This window comes from Anopheles funestus, chromosome 2RL, assembly GCF_943734845.2.
Source record: "Anopheles funestus chromosome 2RL, idAnoFuneDA-416_04, whole genome shotgun sequence".
In the NCBI taxonomy this organism is placed as follows: domain Eukaryota; kingdom Metazoa; phylum Arthropoda; class Insecta; order Diptera; family Culicidae; genus Anopheles; species Anopheles funestus.
In genome coordinates, this window is record NC_064598.1 from 18394331 (window position 1) to 18415577 (window position 21247).

General features: G+C 43.8%; 1 protein-coding gene across 3 annotated transcripts in view; it reads right to left on the minus strand.

Annotated features, from left to right (window-relative positions):
• LOC125762497 (uncharacterized) overlaps nucleotides 1–21247 on the minus strand; it is a 40158-nt gene that overhangs the window by 11230 nt on the left and 7681 nt on the right. For 2 of the 3 annotated variants that reach the window (XM_049424653.1, XM_049424654.1), the window contains exon 3: nucleotides 5528–5773. In XM_049424653.1, the coding sequence (XP_049280610.1) occupies nucleotides 5528–5773 (246 nt within the window). The remainder of the gene's footprint in view (nucleotides 1–5527; nucleotides 5774–21247) is intronic. The other variant, XM_049424655.1, reaches the window with a different exon arrangement.

The following is a 21247-nucleotide window of genomic DNA, read 5'->3' on the forward strand; positions in this document are numbered from 1 at the left end:
ACTCGATATTGTTAATAGTTATTAAAATAAATATTCAATATGCAAAACAATTTAACCTTGCTCCACAATATATTGTTCCTCTCCAAAAAATTCGATTGGTCATTGACAATTTAGAAATAAAAGAAAACCCCTTTTTCGCTAAAGTTCAACAGCGAATCGAAAATCCGGTTTAGAAAATGTCAAACAGAACCGATTATGAACGGATTGCACGAATAGTCAGGAACCGGGGGAGTGGGAAACTAACTTCATACCAGCTGTGGCATGATCACCTCGGTGCAATAGCCGGTTTTATGCTTTATCTCGATACCGGTTCATTTCCTGTACGATAATCGTGCTTTGTTGTGCCTCATTAGAGGCGAAGGGGTGTACCATTCGGTATCGCTTCCAAAAACTGTCGTCCTTCGAAATACAGTACGATCCGTCGAACGATCGGCGTGATTCAATGCACGATCAAACATCGGAGCGGAGCAAAATAAAGAACGTCTAATGAAGAATCAGATCACTTGCCATTACCAACCCCTTCTTCTCCCGTTCCTCTTTTCTTCCCCTTTCCCTTCCTCGGAGAAAGTAAACTAGTTCAACATAATAAAGTGCAGCAAGCGGACCACAAAGCAACAAAATACGACGGATCTAATACGGACGTCCAAAAGGGCACAATCATACCACTAATGTACACACCCCCCCCCCCCCCCCCCCCCCCCCCGGGTTCACCCGACGTGTTCGTCACGTTATCTTGGCCCAGTTATTGGTGCAAAAGAAAGAACTGCTACATAAAGCTGCACCATTCCTGTATGCGCTCGGTGCAGTTTCGGGCCGTAGCCGATCATTAAGCGAACAAATTACTGCATCGCCACATTGCAGGGTTGCTCTCGGCACCAGGACCGCTGGTTCGTGCGATTCCGCTTGCCTGGGTTGAAACGGATTAATCTCGTTCGTTCTACTTTCATCACGGCACGGGACGTGCTTGTCGCGTCGCTGCAAAACCAAAACCCCTTCGAGCCGCGTAACCCATTTCCGGGTGCTGGAAGCTGGTTAAAAAACTGGAGGCCCCCTCCCGGTGTGGCGTTGTAAAGCTGCGGTCAATCCCGACACACAAAAGCCAAGTCGTTGCTCGTGACTGCGATCTGTGGGCGGAGGATACGTGAGTTTTGGACACACAGGTGCAGCCGAAGCGGAGTACAAAAACATACACCAGTAATCGCTTTAATCACGAACCTATCAACAATTTTTTGGGGTTAGGTAAGATCGAACCTTTATGTCCCGACGATAGTTCCCGCCCAGCGTTGGCTTACGGTACAACACCGTCGTTTGAATTTATAATTCACCGTCGCTTTATGACCTTCTCAACAAGATTTAGACACGTTCAAATACACACCTGAAGTTGCCAGAGAGAGAGAGAGGGAAAAAATCCTCAATCAATCAATACGATACGGACCGAGCAAATGGAACGAGCTGAACCGTTTGTGCGCCAGCGTTACGCAAACATAAGCGACGTTCGCGTGTCATTCGATTTGATTTTCCAATTATCATACCTGATCCAGGCATCGGGCACAAAAGCTCTGTGTTGCGGAATTTCTCACACAATAAACTCCATCGCTGGTTGCGCTGATTAGACCTTAATGAAAAGCTTAACCGTCCTCCGGTTTTTTCTTGGGGAGGAAGGCTCAAAAGCTGACGGTGCATTATGTTACACCGCACTGTAAAATCCCGATCACGATCTTCACCTCAACTAGACTACGTGACTTTGGTGGGCAAAAGCCAGTAAACATTGTGCCGAGTGCCATGAACCTCAAACGCCATGTTAAGCAAGGAGAGAAAGATCACTATCTTTCGGTTGCCTGCTTTAAGTCAAACTACAGTTCTTTTGCACCGGTGGAGTCCTTCAGGTACTTCAGGTGCATTCAGGTGTACATCCACAATGAAAATGTTCTATCGGGGAAGTAGGCTTGATACAGGAAATATAGGTCCTCTAATGAATGGTCGAATGAAAACCGAAAAACTTCTCGCATGATAGTCGCCCGTGTTGGAACCGTTACGCTGGGGAATGTTCCTATCGATGGACACGGAACTTCATCATCAGCTGTACCTGCTAGCTTTGGGGCTTCACTGGACTGGATTTGCGCAACTGGTATGTCTGGGTGGTATGCACGCGCACAAACTCGCCTCAAAAAAAAACATCGAGTCAAATTAAGGTCATCCGATCCGGCTGTGGATCTGTTCTGAATCTTGCCAAGTTTGTTACGGATGTTCCGCTTAGCTCTTACCTTACTATCCCTGCCACGACAGCGATTAATTGGACCGCGATTGTGATGTGATCCCAGGGCCCACGGTACACGCGATTGGTCAAATTGTATCAACCGTATCGATCGACCACAAAACCACAAAACCTTTTGGTGACCCTTTCACTACACGGCTGAAGGTACCGGGCGGTACGGACGATTGCGAAGGTACGCTTTCAATTCGATTAGGTCCTGCCAAATCCCATCAACGTGCTTATTGTTATCTTTCGAGCAGTTTTCTGAAGCGTTAAAGCGCTAACAGACGTTACATTACTCAGCGAAAAAATGAGGTTTTTATTTGTAAGAAGTGTAATAGCAAAAAAACGAGCAGAAGGTGAGCGGTGAACATTAGGGCGCAAATATACCAAGATCAAAACCACCATTTATTGATACAATAGCGATACAATAGCCATTGACCCAGTCTTGAGGTTTATATGGTGGGCAGCTCATATTAACATGGTGGTGAAATTAGTATCTCACGATTTAACTCGGCTCGTCCGATGTTATCTCACATCGCGCACAACAACCACTCACTTAATAGGACCGTTTGTTGTGTTCGCTATTCGTTTTTATATCGTGGAGGGTTTTTTTTGAGGATTTAATTTTCTCACTTAAACTTGTACCTTGATTTGGTTTACTTGTCCTACCTTTACCTATCCATGTCCGGCATTAGAAAGCAAACCAAACTGATGTGAGAAAAAAAACCAAGAAGTAACGATGTAAATCATTTGTAAAAAGCAACGAGAAAATGTGTTTGACTAAATAAACAACCGTTACGACATCAAATTCGTTTTATTTTGGCATTTATTAAATAAAACTGTTTTTTTAAATGTAATTCAAATTTCTGGATAGTTTGTGTGTGATCAATGGACGATCATTGTTGTCGCCCGATTATTTTAATTTGCAAATGGCGAAAAAAAAGGTCCCAATTGCCAACGGGAGACGATAAATGCACGAATGCATAACGTCCTGTTTCGTTTTATTGTCGGCTTTATTTTGTCTATATTGGTGCATTTTTTTTCCTTCACAATGCCGTCCTTGTGAATTCGCCAATTCACGTCTAAAGCTATTGTGCAGGAAATGCATTTTATTCTATTTCAATCCCCAACGTTTCCCCGCCCCAGCCGGACCGATGTGTTTCGTCTGGCGGGAAATCGATTCAAGCTGAGTTTCGCATTTTTCCATACAATAGCAATCACTTGAAAACGGTTGGATCGTTATCTTGTGTGAGGGTAACCGGTCGATACAACAGATGAAAACGATCGCGACAGAGAGAGAGAGAGATCGACTCTATGAATGTGTTTAATGCATGGGGGTTCTATATTTCAATTTCCGCAATCATCGGAACCTCACAGCGGGACTGTGCCGGTGCCTAGTCATGATTTTGCTTCGATAAAAAACGGCATCAAACTTGGCAATCGATCTGCAAAATCCGAAAACCCATTCCAACGCAGATCAATGAGACCGAGAGCTGTGTCCGGACGATAAGCGAACGGTGGAGATTTGAATAAGTGACGTCTTGGCATGGAAGTTCCACCCAATGTGATCGACCCATTCGTGGTGGAATGCTAACGTTTCACAGTCAAACGATCGAAGCAAGAGTGAAGAGTTTCCATGGGAAAAAGGAAAAGCGACACGTAATCTCTTCATTTTGCACATTCCTCCCTGGTTCGTTCAGGAACGTTGGTGGAATAGTCCTCCACAGCCCCCTCGGCGTTAGGATAATTAGTGCAGAGTGGTAACGAGTTTGTAGCGTTTGCCCGGGTAGGTAACGAATCGTAAGAAGAATGCTCATCCGCAGACGAGTTCTGGGTGCATCCGCAGAATCTTTTCAACTCCAGCCCAGTGCCGATGACAAGCATTCCCGCGGGAATCTCCCGTCGCGGAAAGAGTCCTTGAACGTTGACAACCGCAACCAGCAATGCACCGGTTGGACGCGAATTCGTGCTCGCTGTGTTTGGTTTTACGCTTGTCACTTCAAACCGTCAACCGGCGAGTTTGACAAGTTGTCGCACATTCACGATTGCCATATTTTGCCACCACTCGCTCCTTTTCGTCTGCCCAGTCAGAGGCAATTAACATTCACGCGAAAAGCGTAGACGGCGCGAGTCCTGTTTTGCTGTTTGCTTTCGCGGTTCGTCCTCTACGGGGACTGTGTGCGTCCATCTGCTAGAACCCTGAACCTGAATTACCATTCCAGAAATGGTATCTTCGAAACCAGGGGGGGGGGGGGGGGGGGGGATAACGTAGCACCGATGGTGACCGCTCTAAATGATCGCAAATGATCAACAATTGCTGTCAATTAAGTGGTGTGCGAAGATGATCGTACCCTTCGGTGAGGATCATAGCCGGTGTTAAGGGATCGATGATTTATGTGACGAAATTGCACTGTGACAGGAAAGCGCGATCTGTAAAGGACTGGATAAGGGTCTTTCTGGAGGAGGGAAAAAACATTCCTCTGAGCGAATAAGTCGACTATAATCACGTGCACGGTCTGATGATGATATTGCGACAGACAGAGCTAAAAATGATCCAGTGTGCGTGAGCTGCAGATATTACTTGTGATTCGAGTAAGTAGCTTAAGGTATGTTGTATTTGCTTTATCTCATAAGACGCTGGAATGTAAATTTAAGCACGTATGATGTGATAAGTAAATGATGCTGTCATAACTGGTTGAGGAGGGCAGCATTGTTGATTGGAACAACCATTAATATCTTTGTAACTTATCAACTGGGAATAAGTTTGGGATTATATTCGCAGATAATTTAATGTTTTTTCCAGAAATAAATGATTACACGCGAGCAACATTCTATAGATTATCAAAACCTTCTCTGTAATCATAAATTTGTCCTTGAATTATTCACGAACAGGAAATCATTTTAAACTTCACGATTCGATCGTGATTTCAGCCCCAAAACTGCACACAACAGATAAACATGAGTCAACCGTAATGTCACCAGTTTCGCCACACGGAAGTAATCGGCCGAAAACTCTGTACGTGATCGCATCCAAACAACGCATCGCGGAAGTTTTTTTTTCCTTCCTTTTGCTTCACACTGCTGACAATAGACCTTCCGCTTTCGCTGTGAAGAGACCCTGCTGCTGCTGCTGCTTCCAAAACTCATTAATAAAACAATCGAACGATCTGGCCACACTCGCCCAATTAAGACAGGGGCGCATGGACCGTTATTGTAACTTTAGTACTTCAAGCAAAGCATTAAAAACAAGCCAGAAATGAGATTGCTTACATCACCACCACTCACGTTGCTGACGAGAATGCCACAGTACTCGCTGTTGCCGGACTTGGCGAGCAGGTTGAGGCTGAGACCGAGCGAAGCTGAGCCGTTACCGAAGGTCATACAGGCCGGTGTCCGAAAGTCTCGCGCGTGTACCACACCGTTGTAGGGGCCCGCGAACTGTATCTTGATGTTCATCGTGCCGGACTTGCAGGTGGCCGTAACGTGCGGTGCGAACTCCGCATCCTGACCTGTGGCCTGTTTTTTTTTATTGGGGAGAGAGAGGAAAAATAAAAAAAGAGAAAAACATTAGTATCCCAAAACCAAAAAAAAAAACCGGAGCAACTATAAATGATAACAGAGGAAGGAAAAAAAGGAGCGAGAAAACAAAATGGAACTGTACGAGAAATGATTTATTACACGCGTCCGGCGACTCACAGAGGAACGATTTAAATTTAGGCTTTAATTAAAGCAATCTACCCACAAAGCCCGCGGAATTTACTACCCTCCCCCTTGGGAGGTGGGGGAGGGTGAATTCTTCGAAGAAACGTTCGGTATTTTATGCAAATGCCAAACAATCTCCGAGTGTCAGTTGTAAGTTTGAAAACGTTAATTTCCGTAACGACGGGTGTGGAATGATGTCGTGCTGAGAGATTTAACTTTCACTACGAAACATCACAACTCCCCCCCCCAGTTTTTGGGATGAGATGTTAAGCAATGAAGGAAGGTACTTTAACATGGTTAACCATGTTAAAATTACGCAACCCACGCGAGCTGTCCGACATCCTCTCACGGTCCGGTAAGGTTCACTTCGCTGTGCTGCTGGGGATCCGTTCTGCACAGAAGGGCTAACTACGTTCATTATTCAATATTTCTGAAAGCATCGAATCACCTGTGCCCTCACACAACAGATTGATTGGATCATGCAATAGTTCAAACTTTTTTATGATTGAAGATCGCAACGGGGAAACCCTTTTCGTAAACGCAATCCACTGTTCGTTTTCATTTTCATCCGAGCGATCGTGCGCGGTTGACTGAAGCCGAAGAACTTTCCTACAAAATTATCATTTCAGTCACGATTTATGCTCAACACAGGAAAGCAGCAAAAAAAAACGCCTATCACCACAAATCTAAAAATAGGCGTAAAGCGGTTCGCCGATCGTCACACCAACGGAACCAAATTTGTCATCATTGGACACTTTGTCGATCAAGGCAATCGGCTCAATGTCAGCGCGCAAGCGTTACGAACGGTTAGCTTCCAACCGAAAGGAAATTGGTTCCGCATGGGCGAGTTGCCACCACGTCTTGGAACGTGTTCCAAGCCGGGTCATGACTCTCAGGCCCCAAAAACGCCTCCACCGAGCTGAAACATCTGTCCGGCTTTGTTGGCAGTGTTACGTTTGCTTGTGTTTTGCGTTTGCAACAATGCGGATTAGGTTGAGCCACGGCTGGTGGGCAAAACTTGATCCTGCCTGTGTTCTTCGATTGTGGGCGTTTGTTTGGTGACCAATACGCTGGAGTTCATCGTGCCCGAGCCGGTTTGTTTTAGTGAATGATTAATTTTGTTTTTTGGTACAAAATGTAAAGCAGCTTACATTTACAGCCAGTCAGTGTTCTTAAGGTCAAGAGAGACAAAAGTTTCTTTTTTTTTCAAATCTGTAACGGGTTTTGTGGCTAATGAAACGATTTTGGTGGGTAGAAGTCAAGCACACAGAATAAATATTTAACCAAACTAATTTGAAGCCTTCATTCACAGGAAATAAACGATCCCGTTACATATACAAGTAGCAAACTTTGAAGGAATTTGAAAATATCGAAACATCTTGAAACGAATCGAATCAACGATTGGAAAATAGTCAAGGTAAGAGCCCAAAAAAAAACCTTAATCGTGCGCCATAAATGAATAAAACCAAACCGAAGGTGCTAACAGAAAGTAGATTCACCCGAAAAACGGTTCAGCTTCCCTCGATTCGATCTCCCCGGTTTTTGCTTAAGAAAAGCGCTACAGTGCCATCCGATCGATCGCTCAGCCAGGGCCGTGCATTTCTCATGGTCGGCCGACTTTATGAGCACGCGAAAGTAAACCAGCGTGCACGTGCAGCAGCAGCAGCAGCAGAAAAAGCCTCTTCTCCGTCACAGTTGATTGGACGATCAGTACGTGAGAAGCGTCACCGAAAGCGCGAGATGCCAAAAATTAATTCCAATTGATTTCCAATCGATCGGGCCACTGGTTTGAGCGGCGAAATTTACGGCCTTGCCATGTGTTAACAGATAATTGCTGAATTTTCCCAACAAAAAAAAACCGGAGGTTCGGTTGGACATTAAAATGGGCGACCTTCTTATCGTGGTGACCGATAAAAAAGGAAATGATGGTTGGTGAAGAAACATCAAACGTAAGACGTGGTACAATTAGCCGAGAGGAATTGGAAGTGTTGATGATGTTTCACCGGTCACGTGATGATGATGCGAGCCCATGGTGGCGAACATGAGAAATTCCAATCGATGGGAAGAAGAAAAAAAGGCGCTTAACTTAGCCTCATTTCTAATGTTTGCGTTACGAAGGGCCGATTTAATGATCTGCTTCATTTAGACCCTTTGGATCATTACGGTAGACGACGGCTATTGCTAAGATAGCTCTCATGAACGGCTAGAGAAATGGTCGCTTACGATGCAGTTTCTAGCAGCTTCTAGATTTACCTTCCATTGGTGCAACTTTTCCCATCCCGACAAACCATCATCATGTAGAAGAGAACCACTCTACACTCATCACCGCAGCAGTTGACAGCGTTATGCCATCGGGGATGTATTCACCTGTTGTTGTGGTGGTCGCTTATCGTTAATCATATTAGAAAATGGCACCGGGATTGACGGTGGCAAATGGTGTGAACGTGTGAAGAACGGCGGCACATCGACACATTACTTCCTTAATGATACTGAAATGATGGGTTGGTACGATCGGACATCAGAACGAACGATGTCTGTGTCACTGGGTAGCAAACACATTCTGCACGATCATGGTGTAGTAATTTCAATCGTATACTTATCAGTGTCAGGAAGGGTTGAATTGATTTCTACATGAGAAATTTACTTTTTAAAAATTGAATTTTGTCTTAAAAAGAGTGTTTTTGATAAAAGCGCCTAAAGCTATGCAATAACAATACATAGTACATTTAAGTAAAGAACATTACACTTAGGGAATACACTCATTGCCATACAAGGCTAAAAATGATCGTATTCTAAGCAGGTGCATCGTTCCAAATGTGCCATTCTAGTCGTGGATGACATCATCAACTCACCCACTCACCCAACCCCACCATATGGAATTGTTCGAAGCTGTTTCCGCCGCTCAATGTCATCGTTGCAGTAAGCAAATTAACATATAATCACTTCCCAGGAAAGAGATTGATTAATTCTCGATTTAATCTGCAACACGATGCAATGCACAATATGCTTTACGATCACCGAACGGTTCATCTGTTTGTGACCCAAATTACGTATGACCAATCTGCTGCAAAGATCAACGACCATTTTCGCGGACACATCGAAAGTGAATGAGCATAATATTATGAGCTATTCACAATTTAGCATGATTTATGTGCCTGTTCACCGGCCGTCCGTTTTGTTGCTTTCCAGCGTTGGTTTCGTTTCATGTTGGTTGCAAACATTTCGCCCCTCGGTTTGCATATGCAATGTGACAAAACATTAGGTCATCAGTTTAGTTGCACCACATTAAGGTTGTGCTAAACACACAAAACATACAGCCCAATAGAACACAATTCAAAATGCTAAGTAGCTCAAACTCGGAAGGAGAAAGAGAGAGAGAATGAGGTTTGTTTATTTGCTCTAGTTGGGTGATCTAACGATACGCTCCCACGGTGTTACAGTTTGTTTAATAAAACCGTACTGTAAAGAATTAGAACAAACTCAGAGCAGCGCTGCTACACCGAACATGATCACCGAACAACTCAACCATAATTAGTGGAAGCGGAAGCACAATGCAACATACAACAATCTGGAAATTAAATAATCTTTTAATTACTTTCTGTTCCAATCGATTCATCGTGCGTTTTGCTGTGTGGTGTTTCTGAATTTTCCGATTTGATTCACGAAAATTTCCATGCTCTGCACGTCTAATCAATGGTGGGCGCGATGAACGGAGCCAGAAATTCACACGGAGCTGTGCTAACATCACAACGGAACTACGGATCGTCAGTTAGCTGATGCTGCTCTGATCGACGCTTTCAAGAGTGAGAATTCATTCAGTTAACATTTTATCTATTCCGTTCGATCACCCGCGTCTGGTGAGCTTTCTCGTGAGCGAAAAGTGTGAAGCAGAATTTCGGTAGTCAAGCTGTCTGCCTCTTGCCGAGTTCTGGTCCTATTAGAACCTGCTGTGTTGATGGATTTGAAAATGGCTTTTATCTATTCCCGCCCTCTATAGACTTAGATTGATTTCGATAGCAAAGATCGTGCATACAATTTAATTACGAACACATTCAGCTCCCGCATCGGAACACCCTTTTTGCTCGGTGGATTTTATCTTTTCATCTACAAACTTCAACTTCTAAGCATAATCGTTCGGATGGAGGAAAACGTTTTAGCGTTCGCATTATGATTGAATAGTAAAATAGTTCCATAAAAAAGGCTAATCTGATAGCTGATAAAAAAAAACCGGGCAGCGGTGGGAAGAAGGTTGCTGTGGCTTCGCACAAGTCTCGCCCTCCAAGGTCTAGGTCTAGTGTCGGGCGCAACATTAGACGATGAAGGTTTGATCTTGTGAATTGCTACATTTACAACCACTCATCTCATGCGTTTGATTGTTCTAAACACAGTTCGGTTCGGTCGGTTCAAAAGCGTTCGAGATGTTATAAATCCCCATGCGCAAAGCGGTTCGTGGTGCGTTTCGTACATTGCAGCCGAACGTTTTCGTTTTGTTATTCGTCCAACGAATAATGACAAGAATTAGAGCATGCTGGAAATGAAACCCATGCGCTCTATTGTTTCATTTTACGGCACGCAAAACACAAAAACAAACACCACAAAACCACATTCGGTTTCGCACCATTCGCAGCCACCATTCGGTCAACGAACGAAGTGGCATGATCGAACAAACCCATAGCTCCGTACCGGACGTACGTTGTTGGACGTTTATGATGTGTATGTGTTGCAGCAAGGGCGTACGACCACGGATGGATACGGTGGTTTTTTTTGTACGGCAACAAGCACACCCCGACGTACAGCGCAAAGGCCACGGTGGCCTTCACGGCCACACGCTGCTGGTGGGACGATACGAAAGACTTAAAGCGACGAACCTCTCCATCTTAGCCGGCGGGATTAACCGATCGCTGCACTTGTGTCGGGACGTGCTTGCACCTCGTATGTGGCCCACTCGCTGCTTCTGGTGGTGACTTGAGGAGGTGTTAAGAACGCGCTCGTACACACACATACACACACACACGCGCAACCATGTCTCGCCTTCTACCAAGGCCAGAAGAATTTCGTTCCTTTCGGTGGCACCGCTGTCGTTCATCTCCCGGTGCTGCTGCTGTTGCTTCTGCGGAGGCGCTAGAACTTGTAGCCCCTGTAGAGCTCCTGCTGTATCGTATCGACCTATTCGATACGCCTTCACACAAGCGCGATCGGGTTGCCGGTGAGCCACAAAATTGAAACAAAATTGTTTTACTGTTTTTTTTGTTATGCCGTAAAATGCGAAAGCCACAAAACTGCGAGCTTTTCCCAAACGCCAGGCCAAATAAGATAAAGTTAGCTTCTTCCGGTTTTCTTCTGGTTATTCGCCCCATCAAACCCCTAACTAACGAGAAGCGAGAAGAAAATGGTGAACTACAGTTGTGTGGCGAGTTGGAGAGGTATTTAGTTTTTAATTATTTCACCCATACCCTTTTCTTTGCGGGTGGATTCGGCCCGAGAGCAGAAGGTTCTGCAAATCCAGAACTAACGTTACTTTGTTCGTGCTATCAATCAACTGCACAACGAAATTATCGTATTAAACGGTAAGGCTGTGGGCTTTCTTACAAACAGCTTCCGCAAGAAACCCTTTTGGGCGCGTTGTAAGCACAACCGGAACCGGTAACGGTAAGCTACCCAGCTGCAAATGGTAAAAGTGAAGCCTAGGCAAACGTAACGTGAACCACGCGATTAAAACATCCCAACTTTCGCTTGGGTGGGAACCATTTTTCGCAAATTTTTCCAACCATTCACCGACAGACAACGAACGGTATCGGGAATGAATTTGGCTGTATGATATTAGAATGGGGCGGGAATGCACGCCACCAGTGCCGTATTTGTACACGCACCATTCCCTTCATCTCACATTGGAAATGTGTGTTTTTGTGTGTGTTTTGTCCCTGCTGCTGCTGGGGACGTTCCGAATATTGCACACGGAACGAGCGTGCGATTTGGAAAGTGTGCTAAATTTGTGCTCGTGTTTTAGCACTCCGGCATTGTGAGTTTCGGTTGCTTTTGAAACCCGAAAACGTGCACACCCGTCTAGTGGTGCCGCATTGCATTGCGATTGCATGAGCTTTCTAATTTGCAGCGGTGAATGTGATACGTTTAATGAGCGTTTGAAAGATGCAAAGCAAAGTCGTTTGTCACGCGAATGAATGAACGTTGGGCGGGAAATTTCACAAAAACGTCATAAAATGTTTTAAACGACATCAGCGGTTGGAATTTGCAAACAAAATTTAGCATGTGAAGAATGCAAAACTGTAAACTTAATAATATTTGAGAATTTTGCTATATTTAACAATAGAGGTTTGGGTCATTTAATGAACTAATTTCCTCCTTTTAGAAAATGATGTATTAAGTAAAGAATCCAACAGTTCATGTAAAATTTTATCCTTAATTGTTGCAATTATTTATTTATTTAATACTGAACTTTTAAAATTGGCACAATTTAAACTTCAAATAGCGATTCAAAAACTATTTTTGTCATTTTAAGCAATCAAAAATATTCGTGATTCTAGATCGTACACCAATTAGAATAATAAACATGCTAGAATTTATATAATTTTATTTAATAGTATCATAATCTATCCAGTATTTTCTTAGCAAGTAATGGAAAAAGAATGTTACACGACATTTAAAAAGAATTTGACAAAAACATGAAAAAATATGAAAAATAAATAAAAAAAATACACAAATAAGAAAAGAAAAATATTAAGCGCTATTATAGCAGAAAAAGGGCCACTAAAATGTTTATAGAAAAAAGTTATCCAGTATCCATCGCAAATCCCTAGTCAGTTTAGAAGAAAAAGACGCCCCCTTGAGCGGTGTAAATTATTTCATCAAATAATTATAACATTACACGCTTGCGAAACCGTTCCTTGACGTCATAATTCGTTTTGTGCAGATTCTTCAACCCATACACCGCAATGGGGTAAAAAAAAGGGAACGATAATGGCATATCAAACCAATGCAACGGTAAGTGCCAACGACATGGAAATGCATGCCAAGAGAGAAAAATCCCGTTTCGGTTTTTACTCCTGCACAAAACCCATCGGCAATCGGGGCCGTTCATGGAATGGTTCGATTACTCGAACAAATATTGCCCCTAAAGCTGTCCATTTCTTGGAAGTTGGGAATAATCCCGGCAGGAGGTATAAGTATCTCCGCTTTATCAGCAATGAGTCTCAGTGTGACGCAACTCGTACACTATTATTTTCATGCATTCCCAATCCTTTGAGGGGGAAATAAAGCCGAGCCGAAGCTTTATAGGCTGCGTCTTGCGTCTGGAGGAACTGCATAGAATCATGTGGTTTCACTCTCGTTTTAATCGTATGTCGTTTAGGTTCAACTTCGCCCCATGTCGCAACAGCCAAAACAGACACACGCGACGTCGCATTTCATTTCGTACGAACCGTTTCACGCTTGGCGCTTTTGCCCGGCGGCGACATCCAAAACTGAAAACGAAATGAATAATTTAAGCACGGTTGGGAAAAAGCAAACTGGCCGGCAGAGTTTGTTCGCGATCGCGATTGTGCTTGCATCGTTATGGGGATTCTGTTGGCGGGTTTATGATCGTACGAAGGCTTGTGATCGGGCAAAGCCGCTGTTATTCTGTCCCGGTTGTCGATATTTTGAGCAAGTTTATTACGAACTCAGCAGGAAAGCAAAAGCGCCTTTTTGGTCGAAGCGACCGCAAGCCTTGCAGGACGCTTGCAGGAATAGAACAACTGAAGGAAGATCGTGTTTTATGACAAAGCGAGTTCTGGCATCGTCAGCAACCAAAGCGCAAAAGCTTACGCTTCAGATCCTTAGTGTGTTCGGTGTTTGGTGTTGCGTTATCATGCCGCGTACCATCAACACAATTTCCAACAGGAATTTACGCACACTCAAGCTGTGGGCGCGCAAAAATCCTTTGTGTTTGTCCGCACTTTTGCACGCACACGAACCCACTATCATCGTGCTAAAATCGATGGTGGCAAAAAAAACAGAAGGTTTCCTTCCCACAACCGACACTAGATTACGGATGATCGGTACGATTCGGATCCTTCGGACCAAGCGTAAAAACGTACAATGGCTCATTACCATTGAAAGAAATCGCGTCCAGTACGGTGGTATGGCTGATCCGAAAAAACCGATTAGTTCTATGTTTTTGGTTCGAACCGTGCGTGCATTGTGCAAATTGGGTGTGCCTTGTCCTGTGAGTGTTGCAGCCATTCACCCCCCCCAAATTGAACATCGTCAACGGTTCAACACACAATTTTGTCCACATGAGGGGTTGGGGGTTTGAAAAGGTTCTCTCCGTCAGAAGTGGACTCACGCAAACGGGCGATCTAATTAGTGCATGTTTTACTTTTAAAGCCATTCCCAAGCGGGTTTTTGCTAGCTGCTTGCATATAAGGGACACTCCTATTTACTCCTTCTCCATGCATGAGTTTGTCTTTACAATCGTCTCACTTTCGGTTTTGGTTTTGTTTGCTCTCCCCCGTGGGCAAAACAGAAATTTAAATTAACTGCCAATTTAAGTTGACAGACTTATTGTGGTAACACGCGGCGAAGCAACTGCTTTCAATGCACGTTAACACCTTTATGATGCCTTGTGGGGAAACGAAACAAAAAGTCCAATTCTCGTACACTCTTAGCAAAGAAGTACCAGGAAAATAGAAGAAATAAAATATTAAATCACAAAAAGAAAAAACAACAAACATGTAAATTAAATACAACCTACAGGTAATCAATACAGCCCGCCATAAACATAAGAAATGTTTGCTTCCTGTCTTCTGGCGCACACACAAAGCAAAGTCTTGTAAAAGAGTTCCCACATTGGTGGAAAACAAATTGTCCCCTCGTCGTTTCGCTGTGTCTTTATAAATCATTGCAAATTTGTTTTCACTTCATCATCGGCCAAGGCGATAATCAAGTGCACCGATCTACCGGCTTTGTCATGGCTTTGGCTCGGTATGCCCAGCCCTACCGGCAACATGGGCTTTAATTAATAAGTACATCCTTCTGGTTGCTTGTCACGAAGTTGGAATCTTTAAGGGGGTTGGGAAAATTCTCGGAAGCACACAATTGCTGTACGGAGTTCCCATCTGGTAGTGGGTTCTTGTGCTGCGATGAAAGTCAATTCGTTTTATAGTTCCGACTAGTGATGCGCTGTTCGACTTGAACCTCCCGGAGTCGGAGCCATCCATAAACGTCGACCGGTAGATATAAGTAAGTTCGGTAGGTTCGCATAAGCGACACCCGTAGCACAAACTTTATCAGTTGATTTATAAGAATCATTTTTGCAAAAGTGATCATTGAAAGCATTTAAATAAAATGGCAGACAAATATTTATAACTTTCTCTAAAAGATTAATAGCAAATTTATTCAATAATTTTACAGATAACTAATGATTTCTTTCTCATCGAATCATCATGTCCCAGTTTATTACGATAAAATCGATTCCTAATAGCACTCTCGCGACTACGAGTCAAGCCTTGAATGAATCACCTCGTACCCATCACTACATAGTGCAGATACTTTACTTCGGGAGATGTTCTAGCGGCGGTACCACTTCACTTACTCACGGTAGCGCCACAAACTGACGTGCTGTTGTCACATTCAACTTGATCGTTCGGGTTCCGTTACCGGTGGCTTTTCGCTTATCTGTCACGATCGGGTTTGAAGCTTTCCGGTGAGTGTTGTGGAAATGATCGCATCACACGAGATTGTGTTAATTAATTACTCCATCCAGAAGCATAATTGTTTCCTTCGTCCACCTTCATCGTTTTAGACACGGCAGAGTACTTGGCAGATGCATCAATCGTATAGCATAACTACCAGGAACGGTACATAAAGAACGACTACATATGCGTTTTGTATTAATTAAACAATAAACACAAATCAAAGACACAATCGAGACACAGGCGGGGAAAACATTTGAACCGTGTCCGCACCGAAGACAAAGACCACACGTATCCGCTGCAGATGGACAGGTGGCGTAACGGATTGATATTTGCGTCGCATTACCTACCATTGCCGGTCATTTGGCAGGTTGCTTATGATTGAGTGATTGAAAATTAATACTGGCCGCGTTGCCGATGGCGGCAAACATTCCTTTCCCATTCAACCAGAACGCTTTGCTTCTCAGCTTCGGCTAAACAAATGGTTTCGGCCGGCGACGCGTTGCCATCGGTCCATTCCTAATCGATGATCGATTGAAAAGCTTCCAAAGTAGCTTCGGCTTCGGTCGGTTTGGTTTGGTGTCTGTCCGGTGCGGTTACCAGTTTCGATGCGCTTCGGTACAGCTGGTGAAGCCTGGAAATTCGATGACGATCGGGGCAAAACACCGATGTTTGCATTGGACCGTATTGAACCGTAAGTGGCGGTGGGAACTCGGTTGTAATCTGCGAGTGGGGAGGCGGGTTTAAGCGAATCAGCCACTAACGGAACCGGCTGCACTGTAATCGTACTCAGCTGTCGTGCTATGATCAGCATCGTCCAAAGGAATTATGGAACCGGGGCGGAAAGCTAATCCGTTTCGTTTCCAATTTGACTTTCCCCTGCGGTGTGCAGCTGCTGGAAGCCTTCCAGAAATCGGATGGAAGGAAGGTTTTTGGTAGGATGTTGTTAGAAAATAAGAGGCAAGAAAATTACTCTACTCACTTATGGAATAAGCTGATGTATGCTCTTGGTGGACAGAATAGAGCACCGAGTAAAGGAACAATTAACACAGCAAGCTAAACAGCTGCTTGAATCTCGCCTGTCGGAAGCTTCTTACAGGAGGAAACGTGTAGAACACATTTAGAACACTGATATGAGTATTTTGCTTAGCTATTGGTCCTCTTTCGAAGATGCCCTTATACTTCGAAACCAAACCAAAAAAAAGCTCCCAAACGTACCACCCTCCATGTGGAATTCGGGTAAGAACAGTTGGAAGTGGATTATCGGAGTGTTTTTTTCCTATCTTTCTTTTTAAATTCATTTAAACAGGTTCCTCGCCACCAAACCCATTCAGCTCATTTAACTGCTCATAATGAATGCATAAAGCACGCAGGCGCTTCGGTCTTTAAGCACGACGCTCTCTTAACGGGCAGCCACACTAGACGGGTTAGGTAGATTACGGTGCTGTTATCGTAGCTTCCATCGTACCATTCCGATCGGGTCCGTTGATTTTGAGTGTAAATTAAAAGAAAAGAAAAGAAAAACTGTGCTCTTCCGGGCACGATGTCTTTGGCCTACTCGGGGGTGTCTGTGGACCATTCGAACGGCTTCCAGTGCGATTCCGCTACTTTATTTAGCACATATGCTGGCAATAAGTGGTTTCGATAGAGCGCCCAACGCCCAGATAGGCATGCTCATAAACATTTTTCATTTAACAACACTCTAAAACTTAACAACGCGATGTCGCTCATCATAACGAGCGAAATTCCTGCTTTGCGGTTTTGTTTTGTTTCCCGTATGTTTTGCACGGATAATCTTAATCACTCTCCACGGTGTGGTGTGTAATTCTTCGGCGAAGTATGGGGCACACGCAAACCTGTTTTGGTTTTTCGCTGCAGTTGAGATATTAAGCCCGCCTTAAGATCCTGGCCAAGAAATTGCGCACCGCACGGGAGGAGGTCTTACGTTCGGGGAGCGAAATGGTGAACGTGAGTTGCGAAATCAATATGGTTTATGTTGATTGTCGGCGAGGGACCATGCTTAAGGTACACCCGCGCTCAAACGCTTGCCTTCGACGGGGTGGCACAATGAAAACGGTACCCCTACAGCATCAACCGGACCATGGGAGACCGAATGATTTAAGTTTTTTTGCACTGAAACCCTGGTCAACCCACGCGTTGGCATGTTCTCGGTCGGTGAAATATGTATTAATCCCTTTTAAAAACAACCACTCCTGTACGGTGCAAAAACCGGTAGCCTGTACGAGGAACAACGCCCGTAAGTCGGGTTTGCCAAAAAGCGAAAGACACCAACGCCCGGATAAGTGAGAAACCCCGAAAACGCAACGAAGTTGCATTGGGAACTACAATGTTTCGAAATGATTTTTTTGTTGCTGTTTGTAGTGGTTTATATTTTTTTACTACATTTTCTTCCTTTTTTCAATAAAACATACACACACATAAAATATATCGTAAAATTGTCTTGATGACGTTTGCTTTGCAAAACGATCGCGGGTAAGATAGATGATGAAATCAACTAATGTCGCTTATACGGAAGGCGCAAGGCGGAGTGATCGGATAGTCACGATCTAGTGCGGTAAGTTTAAACTGTTCTCCATTCGAACCAAAGCGCCCCATTGACTGATAAATCATCCGGCCACGAAATGGCGCTCGTATGCTACCATTGGAGCGGGGTTTTCCCTCTGCCTGTGTCTCTCAAACACACACGACTCATAGAGGTTTGTCAAGAGCTGCTAAATTCCTGTGTCGTTAACCCTCTCCGTTTATTGTTTTTGCGTACCAGGAAAAAAGAAAAACACAAAACTTTAAAATGACCAAAGTTTGTACATTCCTAGGACGAAACCAAAACGCGACGTTTTTTTATGCAACGGCTCATGCATCGAGCAAAACGACTTACCGAAAGCGAAAAACACAAAAAAGAAGGAAACCGGTTTTAACCAAGCACCAAAATATGCAAACCCCCCCAAAAAGTGCAAGATGCTGCAGGCGCTGCAACCGAAACAAACGCCATGCTATAAATGAGGAAAATGTGTACGAACTTCCCTTGTGGTCGAATGCATGTTTCGCATTTGCTGTGTTGCACGTAACGATGACGCAACGTCATCGGGCTGCTGCAGCCTTTTGCCGATCGTACGTTAACACCCGTGCAGGAACACGGCAAAAGGCCTGCAGTACCCGCTCGTTTGCCAACTATCCACAAGGAGACATACCGTCCATGCCGATGCTAATGACTGACTGGTGAATAAACGAGTGCTGATTGAAAGTGCAGACAGAGTGTTGAAGCATGATGGCTGACATATGGAAAGGGGGGCGAGTAGTAAGGGGTGGTGGATGGAGAGAGAAAGTTACACTTCCTTCAGCCCTTAAATTAAACCTTTTTGCCTGGCAAACTCCGACACTGGCAAATGAACGCTTTTACCGACATTCTGCACAATATTATTAAGTGAAGAACTATCATTTTCCCTAGCATCCTTCAGCGCGATGCGGAAGAAAGTGTACGATTACGTGTCATTAATTGAACGTTATCTAATTGTCAGTGTTTGGAACTTTACTATCAATCATTCAAGTTGCAGCTACTACTAAGGGGAAAATAGTGAACAAAGAAGCGCTTATCAGAAGAAGCGCTTCTAAAGAAGCGGTTATCAATCAAGGAAGAGTAAATGATTGTGTTACGAGTGAGAAAAAAAATTAGTACCGTACAGAATCATTCTAGTCGGAGGTGATAATTAGACTCTACTACTATCGCCCCGATGCTTGGGGGCCATCACCGGTGGCATCATCTCAACGACGAACGGATAGTGATTACGGCAATCAGTCCGTTCGACGTTAGAAGCTGCACCGCTACAAACAGTTTCTGATGGAGTGAAAATATGCGGTAGAACAGTAAATACAGCACCACGGGAGATCGCGTAAGAGAATGAGGAGAGAAAAAAAAATCGCCTCACAACACACAGAGTTAAATATCTTGATCGCCAAACAGATTCCACCACCCGTGGGAAGGGCTGTAATTTCACCACATACCCCTGATCTGATCAGAATCTCGATTCGTGATTCTTTCGGGGGAAAATGCTAACGAATTGGTGATTAGCAAAGCAAATGAAGATTGATGCTATCGTGGGTTATGCCTCACACCGGGATGTGATTTTGTGGTGTGATTTGGAATTCGTTTCGTTATGGAATGTTTGGTGTTTGGTTTTTAGTTTGTTGACCACGTTTAAGCGAAGTTTAAAGGCATGTTAAAGGTAAACCGATTGGTTTGTTGTCTGTACACGCTTCCATTTATAACGGATCTGTGTTGTTTGAAATTGGCTTCATTGGTGTGTGTATGTTTGCTAAGTGAATACTTATCTTAACTACGTTTGAATGATGATCGAAATATGATTAGTGTTTTATCATCTTCTTCATCGTTAGTTCTGGAAGTAATTCTATCCATCCTAAAGACTGTATGCGTTTGCTGAACTGGCGTAGCTTTGAAGTGCAGTGGCGTGTATGGCGTATCCAATTGTGTCCGAAATTCTAATGCTTTCTGCTCTAGATATCTATCCAGCGCATGGCTAGAACACCCACCCCGAAAGCATCATTTCGTGCTGTGGAAACCCATTGGTTAAGCTTCCTTCATTCGGTATTCAGTGCAGGGAAACAATTCTCGCATAATAAACACACAAATACACACACTTTGCTATAAGGGGAGAAAAAAAACACCACCCTGGGGGCGATGGAAGAGCAACAGAAAATGACCCCATCGAGAGCATTCTTTCAATGGAGAGAGAGACAATAAAATCATAAAACAAAACAACAACAAAAACTAGCGCACAGTGGCGCACACAGAATGGGGCACACGAAAATATTGGTGCGTTTTCCACCAGTTGAACCAGTTTTTAAACAAACGAAGTCGTTTTTCCTACTCGTTGGTGGGTGAGAGGAGGAGGAGGGGACAAGTGGTACGAAAATATAAAAGCAAAACAACATTAGGCATCAACACAAAGCCGGGAGGCTTAGGGAGGCATCGTTTAATGATGTCGGAAGTGAATCGCAAATGAAATCGACCCTACAGCAACCAGCTGCCGTTGGCAAACCAAAAAAAATAATAAGGGAAGCAACATGTTTCATTTCCCTTCCAACATTAAAAGAAGACTTCCCTCCCTTCCCGAAAACAAAAACGCCAAATAATAATAAACGTACTTGTTGAAATAAAAGCTGGGATACGAATAATGATTCGATCAACAGCACACCTTTCCATGACGCGGCACAGCTTTTTAGGTGTTTGTGAATGTAGTTAAAAAAACAAAACAAGATCAGGGTGACCGATCGGGTAGAAAAATGGAAGTGAAAATAGAAAACAATCAAAAACAAGCGATCGATTTCGTAAGGGAAACACTTTTCTTCATTTCCGACTGCTGGTGCGCAAAACAGCAAAGGAAACGATCGGTTCGATCTGTTGCGAAGATGTGAGATGAGCATTAATTACAATGGAAATGATGAAAAATTCATCCAATTATTCCAGTCACGTTGTTTTTTTTTTGTTCTCAACGATATTTTAATAGAATTTTACTTTACAAATACAAAGTTATACAAAAGTTGATTTGAAAAATATGCATTG